Raw genomic sequence first — 23368 nt, forward strand, 5'->3', positions numbered from 1 at the left:
TTCCAACTTAAGTTGTTTTTGCAAGTGAGTGCATTACCTGTAATTACAAGGTACCTATGTAGGTTTTGGTTTTACATACAGAGACCTTATTCAATACATATCAAAGCAAAGCATTACTCCAGAACTTATACCAGCAAGCCATACTTGTTCCCTTCTGTAAGGACAGGAACCTATTTGATACTACACTGCTAAAGATTCCTTCCAGGACTAGTACTTTTTGATGATGAAACTTCCATACCCAGTCATGGAAAAAGTTATGAACAAGAAGTTACCACAGTCTTCTGCATTTAAAGCAGAAAAAGAAAGTATGAGGCATTGATTTATTTGTTTTGGTTTTTTTTTTTCATTCAGAAGCTCAGTTGTTTACCAGCACTATCAATCTCTGACAAAGACAACTTCTGGGTGTTTTGCTGTGTGTTACCTTCTACACTAAGTGGCAGAGAAAATTGTACAGGCTGGGACTCGCTCCCTTGAAATATGCTAAAAGCTTCTCCAAATCTTCAGGGACATAGGGTGACAAAACCACTTTAGGAAGAAAGCAGCCGCAGTGGGAGGAAATGCACTTCTGACAGAAAAAAACCCAAAAGCTTGTTTAAAAATAAAACCCAGACACAGAGCTACATGAACACGTATTTACTGCAAGTAGCTCTATGGAAAGCCAAGTCAGATAAATATAAACACTATACAGAGCTTCAAGCCAGTCTCCCAAAACCGCAAACGCGATGTGTTTTACAAAGAAAACAACATAACAATATTTACAATGGAAGACAAAGCCAGATCAATCAGCTCAACTTTAAAACAGATCTGTGAAGCAGAAATAGCAAATATAATGAACAGTTTCAACCATATATGTTTTAGTTTGTACAGACAATAACTGTCCAATATCAAATTAAATTTACAGGACAAACATTGTTCTATCATTGGTATTTTTGTACTATACAGCAGCATAAACGGGTAGCTGGAAGGTAGTATATATAGTGATATGTTTTACATCATCTGAAAATGTTCTTCCAGCACAATACTGAATAAATTAGTTGCTGTAAACTAAGAGATTCAAAAAGATTGCATATTTATTATGCCGTACCTATTAGTATTTGTACCACTATACTTGAGGTTACCCATTTACTTATTTATTCAGCATTTATTAAATCAGTGCTGTATATTGTACAATGGCAGCCTCAGGGATCTAATATGAAATAAGTATGTAACAAATTTCTTCAAAACAACCTTTTCCTTTCACATTAAATGTTTAGAACTATCTTCATCCAAATTTTGATTTCTTAGAAAAGATGTAAAGCTTTATAAAAAGCTGTCTACATATTGCATTATTAATTTACGAGACCAAACAAAAGCTTTATGGCAAGACAGTATCGTGGTCTGTAACAGTGGTCGTAGTTTTAACTAGTGTATGTTTAGCAGCAACAAGGAACTGTGTACCAACTTAAAATTCTCTTCCAGAATCAAAACCAGCTCTGTGCTTTTAAACCCTGTAGCAACAGTTTTTCCTGTCACTAAACACTGCGTAAACGGATTGGTACCATGTTTCCCCCCAAAAAAAAGTTTTCACGTTTTAGTGACGTGTACATTTTAATACTCCTTAAAAATAGATTTGGGTACACGTCATCAAAGAATCAAGGTTGACGCTGTCTAATTTGTTATACAAACTGTACTCGCAATTTAAAGGTTGTATGTTGGAGGTGAGGCAGCCTGACAAATCAGTTGTACAATATACAAAGTAGAGGATTACCAGCTGTGTGGTGCAGTACAGCATGAGGATTTGTGTACCACTTCTAAACCCTTTATTAATCGTCAGTGCCTTTTGTTATACATTGCATGTACCAACGACTAGTGTCACGCTCTTTAAATTCATAGCGGTGTTAAAAACCCAAATTCATTTCAACCCCAAAAAAAAATTCAGTACAAGAGTGAAGCACTTAAATTGTAGAAAAATTAGGGCTTATTTTAAAAATGTCAAATAGTCATTGTTCGCATTTCTGTAAGTGGGATAAAGACAATTTACAAGCCAACATTTTACTTTTTTCCCCATTATGCCAGGAAGAAAAACCAAAAATAGTCCCAAATTAAAAATGGGGCTTTGGTTGAAAGTAAGATCAATTAGGGTGGTTTCACTTTAAAAAGCTACAGCTGACAGATATAATGCAGAAGTCACAAACGCTGGATTCGACTCTGCAGTTCTCCATTTGAATGCATGAACAAAAACCTCATTTTACACAATTCGTATTTATAAACAAGTATCTTGAGGGTAAGAACAAAAACAATCTACAAGACAACCAGCCCATTAATCCTACTTTGTACATACCAAAATTCTGAGCAGAAAAAAAATTCAGTTTAAGCTCTGACAGACATCCGATTTAAAATATTCTAGCCTATGATCAAGAAATACCTCTTGTACCATAAAAGCAAAACCTTAAAAAAAAAAAAAAAGGCAGAAGAGGCGTCTCCTTCCCCGAGCAGTTCAGTCCCACGAGTTCACCCCTCAAACCAACGTGCACCTCTCCCTCCCTCCGTCCTTCCACCTGAAACAGTCCTGACCTGCCAAAATATTTCTAAACAATACATGTTTTAAGCTAACCACTTGTTAATGTACCAGAGAAGCAAAACCCATGTTAAGCAGACAATCAGAAACCAGCTTTGACTTCTCAGAATATAAATAAAAAAAAAAAAAAATAATGGGAGAGACAGGAGGAAGAAAGGGGCGTACAGGGATCTCCTATTAGCATTCACACTGCCTCCCAAATAGATAGGACATGAAAGACCAAATTCCATCACCAAAGCACAGCTATGAAAAAAATCTCAATTCAAATTAATTCAACTGTAGAGAGAGCTGATGTCTATGAAAAAAATTAATTAAAAGGATGTGTGTCCATGTCCGTGCTGGTGGAAATGAAAGTAGCCGGCTGGAGCTGAGCTTTGCTTCCAAAAGCACCACACAGTTTCTGGAGTTACCAGCAGAAAAGTCTTCTCTCCAACAATGGTTTCCATGGCAATGCCGTCAGTCTAGAAAGGAGGGGAAAAAGAAAAAAAGTCAGTGACATTTTAAAGGCAAGTTATATTGGAAAAAATTGTTTTCTAGTGATGCGAATACATGGAGCTCCTCCATTGCAGAAGTGACAGCTGCCGAACGCAGAACACTGGTCCCTCACGGAGGGAGGGGGCACTACCAGGTGATACCCTGCTTGGAAATCCTGAGCCATCGGGAAGAACTCCGTAGGCTAAAGCACGCACCAAAGAGCCGCTGCCATGCATCCGCTGGGCAGGAGCTGGGGCGGCAGCCAGCACCGCGCTGCCAGTCCAGGCGCCGTGGGAAAGACCACGGCTTACAGCTGCCCAGCACCGATTTCACCGTCAATATTTCATTTAAGGAGATGTCGATCCCCTCAGCGCACCGGGCGATGCGCCTAGCAGAGGCTCTTACTGCGTGGGTGGCGCAGGATAAACGGGGAGTAGTTCTGATCACCCAGACCTAATTAGGGTTGTGGTGAACCCTCCCATCCACAGCAGGTCCAGAACCACAACACAAACGCTCCCTGCAACTCCGGCTCCAAGCAAGGAGTGGCAAAGTCACCACAGCTACATGCCCCATTCTCAACTTTTCAGGAAAAAAGCTTAGTTTAGTTAGAAGAAGAAACACCTCAGAGCGTAGTTTTCTCTTTTTTCAAGAGAGTCTCACTAAAAGGCGACACAGGGCACAGAGGCACATAGCTATGGCAGACAGCCACCGGGACTGCTGCTGGCAGAAGCCAGGGGCTTCAAACCCACTGGGAAAGGCGAAATACAGAGTGCTTGGTAAAATGAGGGGGAAAAAATATAATCTGGTATTACAGAAAGATACAGGCAGGTGACGAGGCAGAAATGGAAATAGGAGAGCGGGTGACCTCGAAGCAGGCGGCCAGCTCTGCACGTCACCGCGGGCACGGCAAGGTGAGACTGCCTCGAAAGGCTCCTGACACAGAAAAAACGGCTGAAGGGGATGTGAATGCTTTCTGCAGCCGTGTGAACACAAATTGAAAAATCTGAAAAGTCACTTTTCAGCTCACTTCAAAACCCCTTCCACCCCCAGAACCAGCATGAACACTAATTTTCAGTCTGGGGGGGCACTAAGCCAAATCGTGGGTTACGCTGTCTCCCAGTCCTGACAGACTGTCCTCTCCCACCACCTTTGTCCTCTCGGCCGAGGCTGAGGGCACTGTCCTCTGCCAGTCAGGTGCCTTTGGTCACCTCCTCTTCAAAGTCTGAGGTTCCTGTCTGCAGGATCCGTCTCCTGGCGTTCCAGGGCAGAAGGAAACAGCAGGTTGCTCTCATTGAGAAACAACAGCTAGTGTGAGAGATCAGTCCAGAAAACATCAAATACAGAAACGTAGCCTACTTTCCCCCCCTCGAAGCCATGCAGTACAAGCTCTCTCACTGCTCTGGGACAGCTCAGCACCATCCGGAAGAACTGCAACATGGGGAATATTTCATTACGAAGCACAGCGATGGCAGTGTGGCCCACTGGAAGGAAAGAAGGGTGTTCGGAGCTTAATCCTGCCTGTGCCTTTCTGCAGGGTCACAAGGAAATTGGATAAATCTCATTGCTAAAGAAAGCATAGCGCTTCACTGCCTCTACCAGAGAAATACGCTGAAGAAAGTGTGACCATCTGAAGAACAAGCGCATTATGTATAATAATGCAAACCTGTATGTTTACTTACATACCCAATCATGCAGTATGCACGCACTAACTCCACCCTAAGTTAGAGAAGTTCTGATTTCCACCCAGCTAAAAATACTGTCCCTTCAAAAGAAAAAGAAAGGAAGAAAAGAAACAAAGAGCCAAGCTCAGCTGAGCTGCACTGAGCAGCTCTGCCAGCCCCAGCTCTCGGCAAAGGCTGCCCACAGCTCCAGAGACGGAGAAGAAGCAAAGGCCAGGGCAGGGCTGGAAGCTGTGCGGAAGTACAGAGGGGTCCTTCGGCTTCAGAGGAAACTCCCTTTGATCCCTACACAACCCACACCAAGGTCTGGGTTCCTGAGTTTCGTTTTTCAAATATGTATTTCAAAAAATTTCAAAAATACAGTAACTTGGTTTTCCACAATTCAAGGAAGGGACAGCCAAAATACACCCACAACTCAACAATCTCCACTGGTATTATTTCACAGACATCATAAGATCACTACGGAAAGCTATTGCTTGTTACACACAGAGCGTGATGTGGTTAGCGATGGCTTTGTTTTCACAAAAGCCAAGTCAAGCTATTATTTTTGAAATCGTTTTCCTCTTTAGAAAAATATTATTTTGTTGTAGGACCAAAGGATGAAAATATGCACCACAGCTTGCAACGACTCACACCTCAGCAATGCAGGCAAGTCAAACATTGAAACAGTTAAAGCTTCTACATTAAACTTATATTCAGGAAAAATTAACATTTACCAGCATCCCCCCTCCTTTCCTTGCTGTGGACCTATAGGCTTACATAAAAGGAACTTCAAAAACTGTCTCTGCTTTTGTCAGGACATTTTTCCTCCACGCCTAACACACAAGGCACACCTGAAAGCTGTTTGACAAGTTATTCTAATCTCCCCAAGCGTATCCCCAAAATGTTTTAAAGAGCAAAGGCCCAGTTGTTTGAATCTGACTATCCCACGTGGCAGAGCTCAGTATTTATACCTAGAACTTTTTGAAAACTTTCATGAACTTGTGCCCCGTTACATTTAAGATACTCAGAGGGGAAGGGGAAGAGCTTAAGAGCAAAAAAAAAAAACCTACCACCTGCTTAACTCCTGACTTTGATTCTGTGAGCAAACCTGGCATAACTCAGGAGGCAGCACGACAACCAACTCGAAAGCAAGTTCACCAGGTAACTCCAATCAGAGCCCAGACTAACACAGACTGATTTATAAGAAACCAGAAGAAAGTATCCTCAACTAAGCTTCACTACAGCTTACAAATTCCCTGGATGTCCTGGCTCAAACACAGTTTTACACCAGCATAAAGGCAAGCTCGGGACCTCCCTGCAGCATCCCCCTTCCCAAAACTCTGCTTCTTAAACAACATCTCATTCATTTGTCCCCACTCTCCTCACAACTATAAACCATACTTCAGCATGTCTCATCTTCATTTTTAAGCTAAAAGAGAACTGTGGGAACTGTAAATAAGCAGTACAGCTGGCTGATGCCCTGAATCATCCGCTCTTTTTGGGGATAAATCATCAAGCATTTATATAGAGAGATAGATACAAATTGATATATGTATGTATGTGAACACATATATCACTATCAGACAGAAAAGGCAAAAAGAACCTCATGAAACTTGACCACATTAAAAAAAATGCCCTTTGAAATCTAAGACCGAGGTCATGCAACATCCCTCCCACAAAGCGTGTGCAGTCACCACCATTTGTGAGGGTGGTACTCACGAGTCCGTTCCTCACTATGGGACCACAGCCAAAAAGGCCCACAGGTCACCCATCACCAACCTCCAGGCATCAAAGAAATCCCACATCATGACCAGCGGAGTCTGCGTTCAGGGGCGAGTGGGGTATCCAGCAGAGCCAGGGACAGGTTCCAGACTCACAAGCCCTGATACCGACTGCTGCACCAGGAAGCTGTAGGAGCTCCAGCTGACATAGGTTCCCCCACCACATCCTCCCAGATGATCTGTGCTACACCATCCACCAAACTGCGTCTCACATTCGACTGCTACGGCTGCCCGCAGGGAGCAAGCAGGAGCCTCGGTGCCAACAGAGCACGAGTTTCGTTTATGCAGAGGGACCTGTACCCAGCTGTGTGAAAGCACCGCACATGCACATACACCAGAAGAGAAGTTATTAGTCAAAGAGGTGTAAAATGGGCTTAGCGTAAGTGAGAACAAGGCCAATGTCTGTCGTGCTGCTGATACCCAGAGCCCGTTTGTGGATTTCCACCTCTGCAGTTCCTTGCCAGAAGGATCATAGAATGGCTTGGGTTGGAAAGGACCTTACAGATCATCCAGTTCCACCCTCCCTGCCGTGGGCAGGGACACCTCCCACTAGACCAGGTTGCTCACAGCCCCGTCCAACCTGGCCTTGAACACCTCCAGGGATGGGGATCTTTAAGAAGTGACCTGGGTTTAGTTAATGAGGTTGCAAGAGCACTCACACATTAAGCTCCTCGGCGGCCCTTCTCTCTCACACCTGATCTTCTTTCATCTTTTGACTAGCCAGTGGGTGAAGGCAAACTAATGGAGGACATGAAGCGCTCAAAGAAAACACCACAGCTTCTGCGAAGCTGGATGATCTTATTTCAGTCTTCATAATATAAGATTCATCAGCCAACAATTTTCTACTTTAATAGTACAAATATGAGAATTGCTGATCAACAATCAAAACCAGATTAGGATTTTATTACGCACACCGTGTAAGTGTGTTTGACTCACTGATTGAACAGTAAAGGACGCTGTCAGAGAAATTGATGAAACAACTCTTCCGAAAGGAAAACAAAATTATGCAATGTGAACTAGCTGGGCAGAGAGGAACAATGCTCACGAAGCAGCCCATCAGTCCCTCGGAGTTCTCAAAACATTAATGCCACCAAATAAAACTCAGTGGCCAGATCAGATGTGACAAGTTTGAAGATAACTTTCCCTTGCAGTGTAAACACACTGCCCTTCCTGGATTGTCATGAGCTCTTCCAAGAAAATCTGCTCAATCTACCCCCCCCCCCCCCAAAAAAAAAAAAAATTCAAAATCTGATAACTGATCATTACAACAAAACAAGCAGCAAAAATTTGAACTCAAAAAAACTTCTGCACTTTTGAAGCAGCCCAGAAATATACTATTCTAAGTAGTTTTCATAGCCCCCTAAACTGGGCTTTTCTATTTATTCAAACTTCAGCTCCGTTAACAGATTCTACACAAAAGCTTCAGCCTTTATTCAAAATTGAGCTCTACTGCTTCAGAATATTGAGAACAATAAGAATTCAACTTCCTGTGAACACTCAATATAAAAAATGAGTCCAGAAAACATCCAAACATTTTCACAGATCACCTCTCAAAATATATAAGCAAAGTTTAGAAAATTGAAAAATGTTCTCTTTGTTACACAATTCTATTTAAAGTCATCATTGTAAGATGGGATCAGATGATAAAACTACACACAGCTGTTCAAAACTTTCTGAGGAACAAACAATCAGATGAAAAGGACTGCAAGAGCAGAAGAAAAACTAAGAGGGCAAATATTTAAAATAGGATGGCAGCATGCCATTGCTCAAAAATGTTTTGTTTCAAATTAAGGGACACACTGAGAAAGTGCTCTGCAAATTTTGTATGCAAAGTAATGTATAGTTTTATAAAAATTAGGGGCAGAGGATTAGATTAGTCTTAGTTCATTGGATTGCAAACCCAGTGTGTTCCATTTGAAAACGTATCAAGAGGAGAATATATCCAATTTACACTTCATTTCCTGCATCTGAGTTATTAAGGTCATACAAGTCAGGCCACTTTGAAACAAACCAAGAGGTTTTAAGAACGTAGCAGTCATATCCTAATTCTCGCAAAGAAATCCATCCTAAATAATATCTGTTTTTACAGGAAAGGCTTTTACCGACATAATTCTGCAACCGATTCCTAAAAGGATAAAAGCTTTGCTTACAGAATATATTAATTTAAGATAATTAAATGATTAAAATCTCCATGTCAAAGACTAAGACAGCCTAATGCTTTCTGGAGAACACTACTGAAGTTCTCAATTTCCTGAACTTCAGGTTAGGGGGAAATGGGAATTAATCCGACTTACGCAGATCAAAAGCAGCCGAACAGCCCCAGACTTTCTCATGCACACGGCCACACAATATTCCTGTTGTTCAGGAACGCGTCCGATCCCAGCACAACCTCAGGACACAACGTGCGTGTCCAAAAGCATTTTGTTGGCCCCACCAGGACAGGGCAGGAGCACGGCCATGTATTACATTTCAAGCCTTCCGCATGGCACACAGGTCGTGGGGAGGGAGGTAGTTTTCCCAGACGCATTCTTCACAAACTAATGAGAATTTTTTTTTTGCCCCAGTTTTTACCAGATACACGCTTACTACCCTGTGTCACTGTCCTGTTTGAGTTGTAAGGCATAGCTTTAGACCCTGCTAGAGGCAAGTGGTGTTTTTTGAGAAAAGCAGAATTCCTTCTTAATTTGCACCCGCAGACCCCAAGTCTACAGATATAAATCAGAGAATCGGACACATCTGCTGTGGGGACTGCACAGGCGGTCACTGTACCTGGGTAACCCAAACGTGGCCCTGACACAAAAGACATCCTTATTTGGGAAATGTCTTGAACTACGTGCTTACCATTAAACACATATTCCATGGACTTTCTTCATTCAATAACAACAAACAACCTATGCTCAAATTGAGCTGATGAATATATTTTGTACCTACAATTTTACTGACTTTCCACAAGCAAAAAAGGCAAAATTTGTTTTAAAAAAACCTGTTACATGACCGACTTTTCATTGGATAAACTATTTAAACACAGCAACTGGTAAAAACACACCCCAGTAAATTAGATTCCTCCTCAAGCTGTATTTCTAAAATGTAGAAGAGAGTTACTCTTACAAATAATCTCTAACCGCAATTGTTAATTCTGCTATTCTTAGTGCTTCGCAATTTCATGAGCTAAAAAAACTCTCCCATGCTTTAAGATCATTTTTATTCACTTCGCCAAAGCGCCTTATCTTTTGCAACAGTGGCTTCTTTTTCTGTTTTAATAAACAGCAGTGTTGTTTCTAGGAAGGCCTCATGCACACTCCCTAATTTCATCTCTTTTACTGATACTATTCCTAGAACTAGGAAACCTGCACGCAGTTTTGGCAGGGCCCTGAGATCAACTCAAATTGCACCAGACAGCTTGACAAGAAGTTGTTGGGGTTTTTTGGGGTTGTTTTTTTTGGTTGGTTGTTTTGTTGTTTGTTTGTGTGGGGTTTTTTTAAACTAAACTTCAATTATAATATAGCAAGCCAATACTAAAAATTAACTTTTCTCCACTTAAAAGCACATAGAAGTTCAAAATTTCAGATTTTCATTTTGCAGAAGAATAAAAAAAAAAAAAAGTTCTGCTTTTTCAAAAGCATTCTCATGGCAAGTATGTAAGATATTACAGCTGACCTCCTAAACTGCAAAAAACATAGGTAAATTTTAGCTTAAAAAAAAAAAAAAAATCTTGTTTGTGTGGCTTTTGACAACCCCACCTGCTACAGTTCACTCTGCTCTCATGACAAAGGTCAGGAGCCCTGAAGTGCCAATAGGGAGGAATATATTGAATATATTTCCTGCCTGTGCTCTTGCCCCAGGCTGGACGTTAAGAACTGTTAGGAAGTGAATCGGAAAGAAAACGCTGAACGGCACGCACGGCACCGGTGTCCTCATTCAAAAAGGGCTTGGAATAACTGGAAGAGTTTCTGAGGAGTGCAGATAAACTCATGAAACACGCAAAACAGCTTCCCAGTGAGGAACAGCCAGGTACCACTGACCTTCAGCCTGCAGAGAAGTATTAGGATATATCAGGAAATTAAAATAATAAATATTGCACCACATCATCCCTGCTGTGTGCAGTACAGGAAGCTGCTGACAGCGCCCTGGCTAAGTGTATGGCAGAGGGGGACACAGCATCTACACAATCCTAAGTGGCATGGAGAGAAGAGATAGCGTTCGTTATCTCTTCCAATACACAAACTAGGGGCTGCCAAACAAAGCTGGTGAGGAGCAGGGTCCAAAATAGAGAGAGGTCTGCACGCAGCGTGTACGGACTGACCGCCGGCTGCTGGGGATACAAAGGAGTTCACACAGGATCAAAGAGAGACTGGAAAAGTACTTGGATTAAAGATCCATACAGGATTATAAAACAGACAAACTACATCAGGCTCAGGAAATCCCCCAAGCTGAAATAAAAAATTAAAAAAGTCAGAGGCCGGGTGTACGTTTGTGGGGAAGTATTACATATGCCTGCCCTGCTCTTCCTCTACAGTTTGAGTGAGCAAAACTACTATAAACACAACTAAGAGAAAGGACAGTGCCACTCAGGACTAACGAAACAGCTCCCCACCCTTCAAACCACCTTCCCTGTTATTTCCTTTCTACAGAAAGTTTCACCTGTTCTAATTCATAGAATCACAGAACTGTCTAGGTTGGAAGAGACCCTTGGGATCATCGAGTCCAACCATCTACCCTACTCTACAAAGTTCTCCCCTACACCATATCCCCCAACACCACATCTAAACGGCTCTTAAACACATCCAGGGATGGGGACTCAACCACCTCCCTGGGCAGCCTATTCCAATGCCCGACCACTCTTTCTGTGAAAAATTCGTTCCTAATTCATCGCTTTGCTCTTCCCAACCACTTTAGCCATCCACATTTGAACACCTTCAGCACTACCTTTTTCTTTCACCTCTGTTGCCATAAATGACTGTCAAAGGCAGAAAGTTACTACACGGCCACATACCCAAACAGTTACACCTTCCTCAGCCATATCTCTTCCCTGTGCGTGCCTGGACAAAAAAAAGAAGAAAAAAAAAAAAAAAAAATCTTTGCTATCAGCCACTATGTGCTACCACACACAGCAGTGGCACACATCAGTTTTTTTACATTTTCTAATTATCACATTGTTGAGTGCTCATTAACATTAGGATCCCCAAACTCTGGCTTACTCAGACTGCACCGCAAGTGCAAAGCGAGGTCTTCTCAAACCACAGCACATGCACAAGAGCCAAGGACAGGACCTCCAGCTGCCAGGAGCAGCTCAGGACAGAGGACGGAGTTAAACTGTGTTTCAATCAACAGTGTGCAACTCTTGTTTAGTGTTTACCTTGTGGAACACATCAACATTAATATTTCCATCACTTACACCCTCAACAGCGAACCAAGCCTGGCTGCTGCCACCACTTCCAGACTCACCCACAACCACTACAGTGTCTGTTCAACCTGATCCACCGACACAGAAATAACATAACTTTCTCCTGTCAAAGCTATCGTTTGGCACTTCAGCTTCTGCCGCCAAAAGCACCGCAGCAGCGACGGGCAGGTGCCATCATGACCTCCCTGTTTGGAGCTGGACTCCCAATGCTCCAACACACTGGTTACAAACCCTAGAGGTGACTGTATCTCCCAAGCCACACTGCTGCCTCCTCCCCAATGCCAGAACGTTGCCTGAATCCCAGAGATGCCACCTAAAAAGCCCCTGCAAAACCAAGAAGGAACCCGTAGAAATGCCAAGGCAGGTCCATCAGCCTCGCTGCTTCTGGAGCAAAGTCTCACCAAGAAGAGAGGATGCAGGTCCATGGGACATTAACCGCCTAGGGATGCTGCACAGGGTGATCCTGTGCTCCGGTACACGTTCCCGCACCCCTGCTTGCGCCAAATCTATCAGTCACATGGCTGCAGGAAAACTAACTTACAGAAAGGAAAAAGGAAAAAAAGAGGGAAAAAAAAATTATCACATTCCACATCTAAAAGGGAGAAGTAAGCATTGGGACATGCTCCTAACTCGGAGATACATGTTGGCCCACATTCCTCTTGCCAAGATTAATATCCTGGCCAGTGTTCTGACATTTACCTCATTCTTTTCAAGTCATTTAAACCATTACAACCACTGTATTTATAGCTCGCTACCTTCCATCACTCCCTGCCGCGTGCATACCCTTCCAAGTGCCTCTACCAGCTTCCTCTCCCGCAACCGCGCTCAGGAGCCTTTTATCTCTCTGCGAGGCTGACTCTTATCTCCACTCTGCCAATGGCAGCAGCCTTGATCTTTATCGTACTCTCCACCCCAGCACATTAAGTTTCATCCATCTCTTCAGTTTCATCTTGTAAATTGTAAGCTCCTTCGGATGGGGACCGACACATTTACATTTGTGGCACGGTACAGGGGCCCTCGGTCCTGCCTACCTGCACAGGTTCTGCAACCAGCAGAGATCACATCTGCAGCAACAAGCTTTCATTAACAGGCTCACTGCTGTAATGTTGTCTGAATGACCTCAAGATCGAATCTGTTCATTTTTTCAACTCATTTCTAACTGATTTCCTGTTCACAATCTCCAATTTAAAAACATCTTGTTCTAGAAACAAACAAACAAAACACCCACTCACCCCACCCCCCAAAAACACCACAGAGTTAAATATAGATGGCAAATACCTCCCAAAGTGTTTCACGTAACAAAAATCAAACATTCTGGAAGTCTGAATTCAACAGTAGATGTTACTACTGAAAACCCAAACAACTTGCAATATTTTCTAGGAGATTAATTAAAAAAAAAAAAAAAAAACATACAGCAAACAGTATCCTTTTGGCCCCTTAACCCATATTGGTTTAGACTTAAGAAACTTTATTGTTTTAGACTTAAAGCATGTTCTTTCATTTGTATTGATGGAAGTTCTACCTGCATCCAACTTGTGCTGAAGAAAGCCCTTGGCCAACCCACCCACAAACAGGCTCTTGTCTAAGTAACCCAGGAGCAGCCTTTCTGCAAAATTTGCTGGTTTGTCTTTGTCTTTAGCTCAATTGTCGATAAGGTGCCACAGTCGTCATGGAAATGCCAATGCTGTCAATAGCTTAAACAGAGTTTTCATACAAATAAGGTACCCCATGGCTCACATGAATAACTTTTCTTGGTCCAGTGTGCAGTAAGTTCTCAGATACCTAATGACACATCTGCTTCACTGTCACTAAGAACTCTCCAAGCTCCTGGTAGCCTAAGAGATCTGTGTGCAAAGAAGCACTAGTTCCCAAAAAAACCCTCAGGCTCAGGCTATCCAGCATCAAAAAAAGCTATACTGCAAATTCAGCTCTTCAGCAAGAGCCACAAACCATAAAGTGAGCTGGCTGGGCACGAGCATGGGAACAGAATCGCACTCTTCCCTGTGGAAGGAGAGTATCATTCATTAGTGCCTCAAACTTAGAAGCAAATTTCACCAGGTTTCTTGCACACCTTTTGGCATTATTCCCCATGATTTTCAGAAAAAGAAAAAAACATTTTGATATCCTCAGTCATTCCACAAAAATCCTGTTCCACTAAAAGGGAAACCTTTCTCCACATCGGTAGCATATTTATAAGCCTTTCATGCCCTAGCAAAAAGGAAACACTATTCTTACCTATTTTATGCCCTAAATGATAATTCAATTTTATATTTATATTAGTTCATAATATACATATACTATAGAGTGAACACAAGCACTATTCATCTTTTACTAGCAATTTAAAAGTTTTCAGTTCTTTGAGTCACATTAAATTGTATCATCACCTCGGAATTATAGCCACATCTTAACTCTATTAATTTCATCATATAAGTCATCTCTTTCAAAGACCCTTTCTTCTCAGAAGATTAAAAAAAGATTAGACCTTACACTTAACTCACAAATCACTGGCACACAACACACAGGTATACACGCACACACCCCCCGTCTGAATTGGTAGCATCCAGCCACATAGTTAAATTAACAGAAAAATAATATTTTGAAATAAGCAACCTTTGCCCCTTAAGATACAGCTCATGACTTAACCAGGGCAGAAAATTCTTGCTAACAGTCTACTACACTGCTGCTCTTGGGGTAATGCTACACCTGAAGCAAAATCTCCACAAATCCAAACACTTACATGTTCCAGATCATTTAGATAAGATACTCAGCAATCCCTCTGAAATGCCTTTGATGAATCAGGCTAATTTACCTTTGTGTTCCCACTGCCCTCAACTATGTCACAAATCCCTATTGATCAAGGTTCGCAACTAAATCGTAACCGTCCCTAAGCTGAGTGACCTTTACAGAGATACAGGGCTTGATTAAAACGAGAACGTACTTTTTCCTTTTCCCCCAGTCATTGCTTTAACCTGTAAGACAACAGTGCAACTTGATCATTGGATTGTTTTTAATATCCAAAAGTTAAACATGAAAAAAAAGTCAAACAGCAAATTCACAGGGTGGGCCACAGGACAGCCCTCTAGCCAAGTCATTACATACCATTTAAGGATGAGTCATAAGATAATGCTACATTTTTAGGACAAAATAGCAGTAATAATACACCTCCAGGCCCCAGAACTCTGGACTCTCTCACCTGCCTTTCAGTTTTATCCCTCCATTTTCCTTTGAGTTGAAGAATGCCACATTTGATCACAACACTACTTAAAATAAAATTGTAGAGTTTGTTTCCCGCTTCGGATCAGAAAAACAAACTTGTTAGGGCAATCAACATACTGCACGCTATTCAGCATGTTTTTTGGGAGCACCACAGATCCACAAACCGAGCACAAAAACAGGCACCAAGGTACAACACAGTACTATAAGCTCTTTTTAGTAGCATCCAAAACCTCAAGGCATAAACCCTCCCCCCAGCAATCAATATCGAGAAAACTTATTAAAGATCCTTTCATAAAAAACTGCGCATATGCAGAGAAAAAAAAAAAACAAACCCACACTCTACCTACTGCTAACATGCCACTGGACATACAAAAAGACCCTAAGAAATACCTAGTGACAAACCACCCCAGTACTCCCGGGCTGGAATACGGCCGCTGGAAGGACTGGGTAAGCGCCCACACCTTCTGCAACTCCCACTTGCCACCCCAAGCGACGGGGAACAAGGGGCCCTCGGACAATGTGATGTTTTAGAGGAAAAAATAAAATAATGTATTTAAGATTCCACCAAAAGTTTTTTTAAAAAGCTGGAATTGGTACTGGATTACTCCCAGAACGCCCCGCATCCTGCAGCGGTGCTTCCACCCACCCGACAGCTATAAGCAGGAAATTTTAGACTTCCAAAAGCAATACGTATGACCATCCGCTGCTACTATGGACTTAGGGTCCGGAAAGCTGATTTCCAAAAGTATTTCAACACCGACTACAAGTAAGCGTTCTCTGTCAATGGCAGGGGAACATTCTTGCCTGTTTTTCTCACCCAAGCACAAGTAAAACCCAACTGATTCTTGGTCAAATATGTCATAATTAGCTCACTCCCACGCTGCACGGCAAAAATCTGTTCTGCCTTCAGAAGCTCATACACTACTTGAGAAAGTTATCCTGGGTATTTTTAAGCTGTAAGTCACTCAAGACTGTTAAAGTGGCATCTGTTACAGCGAGATTAAAATGGTTTGGTTGGGTTTTTTTGTTTGGTTTTTTTTTGTGTTCTTTTTTTAAAGAATTATTATCCCAGCATTACTTCAAAGATGTAGGACACACAGCAGCGTTCGGATGTGCTTCAGTAGGGTTCTTCAAGTTATTTTTAAATGGGCCTATGCCTTAAGTATTCTGCCGCTACAAAAGAGCCTCAGTTTGAAGCAAACTTTTAAAACCACTAGTCTGAAACCCAAAAGGGGCAGTTATTTGCCTGGTATCCTGTAAACTGTAATTTACTATATTATTAATAGCCAAAACTTCCAGCTTCTGAATTACTCAAAGTGTATATTGTTCATTATATTCTTCAGGATTTTGCATTTGAAATAAGCAAGTTTCCATAGAGGATCTGGACAATTTGGAGCACAAGTTTTGCTTCACAGCTGTACTTGCTTTCCTTCCTCTCCGCTCCCCAAAGTGTTCACAACACTCTCGCCCAGGCAAGCACAGGGGGGATTAAAAAGGTGAGGAACATTTAAATTATAATCCTGCACTTTAGAGAACTTTTGAAATAATATCTTAGAGTACTGTTAGAATGTCAGGTAGAGATAAGATTAAAGAGTGGGTGTAGAATAGGTGGGTTGATATTAAGCTGAATGTTACATTTACTCCGAACAGTCTGTTTTGGTTTTGGGGTATCTTTGCAGGTTTAATATTTCTAATTAAGTCTGAAGAAACTCATATTATACAGGACCCATTATGCAGTTTATTACCGCCCCATTCTCATTATCCTCCTCAGTTTCTACAAGGTCCAATAACAAGGTATACATTAGCTAAGCCCTGTTTGAAGTAGCTTTAGTGTTCTGTACTCCTAGCACAAAATTTCATGACTCAGATTCATGTAATCAAAACTGCAAACCGCTTGCTTCAATATTGTGTAACAATTTTGTGATGAAACTGTTTTGCTAATGACCTCTTTAAACTTCAGGCATTAAAAAAAAAATAAAATCAGAACCTTGTATTCTTTCTATCATCATCATTATCGATATAAAACCTGAGCTCAATTTTGCCTAAACCTAAAATAAAAGTTTACTAACAAGTCGGGCCTATTTACCAGTTCAAGTCAGTGCCCTCCCCCTCCTCCATCTATGTCATGAATGGAGAAGGGAGGGAAAAAAACCACGTTTGATTCCCATCAGTGAACCTGAAGCAGAAGTAGTTTGGGAATTACAATGAGGGGGCAGCGATGCATTGGAAATCACTCTACCCCCCTCCGCAGCCAGGAGAACTGCGGCTGACTCACAGAACACAATATTCCACTTAAGCAAACAAAAACAAAACAAAACGGCAAACAATCCGAAGTTGAGAAGTGTTTTCCTTCCAGTAAAACTGCAGTTTAGGGAGAAGAGATAAAGTTCTCTACCTGATAGAATTTAATAAATGTGGAATAGGTCCTTTCTAGGAAGTAAAGGGTAAATGCAACTGCTAAATATTTTCTTTAAGAATGTATTTAACCACAGAGAATTTTTCAGGCAAAAAGACCGAAAGAGTGGGATGTAGAAGGAAAGAAAAGACAGCACTCAGTTCTGCTAAAAGTCTCCAAAGGTATTAAAAATATCACTTACGCACAGGCACACTACACCTCTTCAGGTTTAAGAGTAAAACTTTATTTTCACTATTCACAATGGAATGTGAATGTGTTTTTCTGGATTACAGAAAAACCTTTAAAATATTAAAATAAAAGCTTTAAGGCAGTAGAAATTGATAAGCTGAAAACAGACTTCTAAAATGCTTGCTATAGCTCAGCGACACGACTCAGCATGCAAAGGAAAGCTGGTATCTTTATAAACAAGAATTTTAAGAAATGTACACCACCAATTTACAACACTGTACTCAAATTTGGCAAGCTACTTTTAGCCTGCACTATTCCGAAATCTCTTCGCCCCTCCACAAGCCACCTACAAGTGAACAATGCCCACACCCCACCTGCCCTCCTACTATATACCAGAAATATTTTATGCTGTCTTTATAGAAAACTGTTACGCCTTGTTTTGGAGCAGTAGTTTATAATTATTTTTTTTTCTTTTTAGGACTAGAAAAAAGCCACCAACCTAAGCTCTTGCTATTCTCATGCTTAATTTCCTGCCAATGCCTACATTTTTATGCACAGAGTTTCTTCCACTTCATTTTAATGCATGTTTCATTTCCAGAAAGCTTCAATTCACAGCAAAAAACAGCAGCTGGAAGTCTCTGGCCCCTCTGCAACTTGTAACAGGCAAGGGAAAAGCCCCAAGCACAGGGCTGTAGATATTTTGCTGTAGCAGCAGTAAACAAAATGTTTAACATAAGTACAATTTCTAAACACATTATCTCTTGAAAAATATTTTTAAATGTAATATTTACAGTACAGCTGCAAGGATATCATCTCTCCTTTTTTTTTGCCCTGTCAATTTTGTAAGAAGTTTTACTTTATAACACAGATTTTAGTCATATGAGGAGAGTAAGATCCAGTAGGAATTCTGCTGTCTTTGGGGGTGCTTTAAAAAAAAAAGAGAAAAAAAAAAAAAACAAACCACAAATCAGCTCTGGCAATCAGTGTGCCTTTGAATTAGCAGACAAATCTTTGAAGTGCTGAAAGACTAACTTTGGAAGAAAGCACTTCTTGGACTGGCAACTTTCAACGTCTTCTAAATTTGATTCCAACCAACAAAACAACGCAGAGGAAAAAAAAACACTGAGGCAAACCACACATTTCTGAGCAGCCCCAAGCAGTGCTGCCAGACTTCGAATGGCATGCGAGCTGAGTCAGGCTTATACCTTCCACTATTAAAGGCTACAAAATGTTAAGCTCCTGCAATACCTTCTGCCTTTAGAAGCTTCGTTTTAAAGTGAAACTAGAAAAAAAGCCAACTATCATTTCAGTGCTTAAGATTGCAGTTAAAAATATAAAAGCCAGCAGTAGCCTGCCCCTTTACTGCTTTCTCTGTTGACAGAGAAGTAGACAAATATCAATGTCCAACAGCGATTAAATATTTCCTCTTAGTACTCATCAATTATTGACTACGCATACATTTGCGCAGAGAGGAAAACATCAGTTCCAACACGTACGGTTTTCTATCCGGGTGGGTGAATTGCTGTAAGGAGTTCAGTGGGTCACTAACACCAAAACAAGGATTATACTTCCAAAGTCACAGCGCAACGCAGCGCTTGCACAAACACTGCTGTTCAGTCAGTGGACACGCATAATACCACCAACAGCTAATTACTGTTTTTTGCTCCCACCATGAGAGCAGAGCTTATCATATGAATAGGAACGTCCCTCCTCTTTCCCATATTCTTTCTCCCCACCCCCAACACCCTTTTTTTTTTTATGCACACCTCAAACTGCATTACCTTAACTTGGGTCACACCACTGATCACTTGAAAGCTACCAGCCTTCTCTCAGAAGTTTCAGACCTGGAAGACACCCCTCAGAGCCTGCTTTTCCTCTATTCCAGACATTCCTCACCTGCTATGCAAAAGGCAGATCCCTCCGTACAGCAGAGGAAGGGTTACGGCTCAGCTAAGCCCTCAGACGCTACTAGAAGGTGGTGAAGGTGGAGGGCATGGACTGCAGGAGCCCCCCACCAACCCTCTTCAGCCACCCAGAGGTGGCTCCTCTGCGGGACACAAGGATACTTTGGAGACCAGAGCTCAAAAGGAGCACACCAAACCTTCAAGGGAAAAAACTGAGTTCTGTTTACGTAAGATTCAACTAAACAAATGCAGGCAGATTTGCACATTGAAGAAAAAAAAAAAAAAAAAGCTAAAACATGCATTTCCCCTACATTTATTGAAAGAAACAGATCTAAGCCCCAAATTTTGATGCCTAAACCCAATTTAGCCATTTTCAGCTTTCCCTATCCATGACACATATTACAAAATATCAAGTTCACACACCAAAAAAAAAAAAAAGTGAAAAGTCATCTGGTTAGTTATAAGAAGGGAAGAAGAGGAAAACAGAAGTGAAGGGAAAAAAAAGAGCTACCATAACCTTAGAACAAGAATTTACAATATGAAATACGCGTAATGTTTATACTAGCAAAATTCTTTTATAAAAAACTGAGGCAGATGACAGTTTGATAACACCTCTAACTGCCTAGGAGAGTCACATAAATCCTTTTGGCCAAGGACCATGTCCCCTTTCGGCTTTGTGAGGCGGTGAGGATGCTGCGCTATGCTGAGACTGGTTGTACTAGAACAACACAGAAGGTTATAAAAAACATTTACCCCACTCTGGGGACCACATTTTAGTATTAAGTAGAGAATCTAATTCCTACAGTTAAGCAAGCATGAAAGGAAAGCGCTTTTAAAGTTACAAACCTTTTCTTGCAGCGTTACACTTCAAACCATCGGATCTGCTGAAATCTATGCTTACGTAAGCTCCACTGTCCAAACCTGAAGTACCATTTTGGAGATGGCAAGTTGGTGCTGTTGTACTTGCCTCACAGCTTATAGGATCATCGCGTAAATTCAGAGCGATGTAGTTTAAGCCATTCTGAAATCCAGTTGAGGTATCCCTGGACATTTTGCTTTCCTGACCATCAGAAATGTTTTCATCTGGTTTCAACCATACATTGTCAAATGAGGCAGAGCTGTGTCTTTTGCTACTATCAGTAAAGAAGGAGGAGGAGGTCGTCACAGTCCCAGCAGAAGAGAACGTTTCAGAACTGTGTCTCCTCCTGCCTTGAGGATCGGCTCGAATCACTTTCGGTCCCATAGGAGGTTCAGAGCCAGGAACAGAGAAGCTACTGCTACCAGCATACCGATCAACAATGCACAGTCTATTAACTATGGAAGAAGGGCTATCAATCTTTACACCGTCATCGGACTCGGCGGCAAATGGCCGAGGTGGTGTTGCTGCCATGTTGAATGTCATCTCCGTGTAGTCATCAGTCCTGTTATTCGCAGTGCTAACACAAGCAGTACCAAAGGAAAGCCTAGCGTAGTCAGGATTTGGTTGGCTTCTAGGAATACTGGAACTTGCATAAATTGAAATATCTGTTAGAGAGTTGGACAGTTCCTTCGCTGCTTTTGGTGACTGTACATCCAAGTCAACGCTCATATAATCAGAAAGCGGGGACTGTCTGTGGTCACTGCTCGAGCCTAGAGATGACGGCGATCCTTCTGCAGATAAGGAATATGGTGTATTACTCGCCTTTTCATTAAAATCAATATTTATATATTCACCGGGACTCGCTGGCTCAGGTGGAATTGTACGATCATACATCCTTGGGATAGTGTTACTCCCCCGTGTACCTAGGGGGAGTCTGGTGGGCCTAGCAGCCCTGTTCTGCACAAGTGCTTCCTCTGAACCTTTCACCATCGGCAATTTAGAGATGCCGTTAGCCAGAGCCTCGCTGTTGACTCCTTTTACATTTTCTGGTCCACCATACAAGAGTTTTCCAGGTGAAGACATTGGAACATATTCACTGTGGTCACCGTTTTGTCCTGATAATGCCTTAAAGCTTCGGGGCAAAGAAAAATATGAACTGAAACCTTTGGAAACAGAAGCGGTGTGAATATAATTCGAATCACCGGGGTGCTTTGGAGCGGAATTACCGGGTGACATATCCATATACTCATTGTTCATGATCTTCTCATTACTCCCTTTAGAAACAAATCCAGTTAAAGGACTTCGTACAGGTGAAGAGCTAGCCTTTGGAAACATCATCATATATCCTCTGGAGTCAACCTGAGCGGGTGACCATGAATTGTTAATCTGTTTTGGAACAGACATACTTTTAGGAGTCATTGGCAAATAATCGCTGTTGCTGGATAGAGAAGACGCAACTCCTGGCATCATCGGCATGTACCCATCATCCCTGGCTTTACTCCTGCTTTGGTTACATACGGATTCAAGATTAGCATCACTGTACTCCGAATCATGGTTATCTTTCAATTTTGGTGTTTCAGAGTAAAGTAATCGTCCATGATTTCCTGCAGAATCTTCATCTAACGAAGCTGTAGTTTGTGTCATCTTCTGCTGCACTGCTACAGAAGTGGGTTTTGTTAAAGAGTAAGTTCTTTTCCTGAGACACTTTTCAGCCTCCATATAATCATCTCTTGAGCCATCATCTGCCTGTTGCTTGCTCATGGACATGTACTCACTCAGACAATTCTCCTCTCTGATAGGCGGTGTGTTTCCCAGGGAATCCGGTGTATTACTCCGGACCCGAAAGTACCTGAAGTCTCCAGGGCTGGAGCCATATTCATCAGAAGAGATAAATCCCCCATCACTTGGGGAACCACAAACGGATGAACTAGAAGGCCTGGTCAACATGTCCGAAGCAGAGCCATGGCCACTACTGGAAGAAACACTGATGGGACTTGTAGTGGAGGGAAAATGAGAAACAGGCAGCGAAGCAGACCTGGTGTGGTAAGATGAGCTGAAAGCGGCTCTCACATACCTTCCGCTCCCTTCTTGCCGGCCCAAATTCATCCTCGCAGTATTCAGGTGGATCAGACTCCCAGTCACTGACCTGAAAGGTCTAGTCATGGTTCCTTCTCCTTCACTGGATGTTCTGAAGCGATAGGAGTTGCTGCTTTTGGTGGTAGGAGGAGTCCCTCCAGCAACGCTCTCAGTTCTAGATCTTCTCTGCAAGCCCGTCTGGCTAGGGGGCAGGTTGCCCAAGTGCCTCCTAGTGGTGATGAAGGAGATAGGATTGGTACCACTACCGCCACCAGAAGACTGGCTCTTGCTTCGGGGCCTGAACTCTGCGAAGGCTTTTAGAGCTTTCATGGTCTCCAGAAAAGTCTCATGCATATTCTGGGCGACCACAGAATCATCCACTTGCATCCAGAGTTCTCCAGGTCCGATGGAGGCAGATCTGCCCACTTCGATGAAGAAGAAGTTCTCCGAGTGTCCGCAGCGGCGAATATTCATCAGCTGCAAGTGAACGGAGGGCACCTCTGAGTTGAGCTTGACAAGGTGGATGGCCTTGCTGGAGAGGCACAACCTATACACTCCAGTAAGGTTTTTCGTTTGTCCCAGCCCTTTGGGCTTAACGTTGACCTGCCACACCTCCTTGAAGACGGTGCCGGGCCTCAGGGCGGCCCCATAATGCTCGTCATCCTCGTCCACCTGCTGATCGGCGTGGTCCTCCTGCTCCAAGAAGCCCCTCTTGCTCTGGCTCATGAGCTCGCTGATGGCCTGGTACCAGGCCTCCTGCTCGGCCTCGTTCTCCGCCAGCATGGCGAAGTACTCGTCCTTGGTGTACAAGGCGATGATGTGCTTGTGCTTGGCGTCCGCCCGCCGGCTGAC

General features: G+C 42.4%; 1 protein-coding gene across 1 annotated transcript; it reads right to left on the reverse strand.

Moving 5' to 3' along the window:
• Window positions 1-2517: 2517 nt before the first annotated feature.
• IRS4 (insulin receptor substrate 4) lies at window positions 2518-23362 on the reverse strand. The gene is made up of 2 exons (XM_009889292.1): window positions 20428-23362; window positions 2518-3018 (listed from the first exon to the last, which is right to left on the reverse strand). The coding sequence occupies exons 1-2, from the start codon at window positions 23297-23299 to the stop codon at window positions 3014-3016; spliced, it is 2877 nt and encodes a 958-aa protein (XP_009887594.1). The 5' UTR covers window positions 23300-23362; the 3' UTR covers window positions 2518-3013.
• Between the last annotated feature and the right edge of the window lie 6 nt (window positions 23363-23368).

This window comes from Charadrius vociferus, unplaced genomic scaffold, assembly GCF_000708025.1.
Source record: "Charadrius vociferus isolate BGI_N301 unplaced genomic scaffold, ASM70802v2 scaffold7, whole genome shotgun sequence".
Lineage (NCBI taxonomy): Eukaryota > Metazoa > Chordata > Aves > Charadriiformes > Charadriidae > Charadrius > Charadrius vociferus.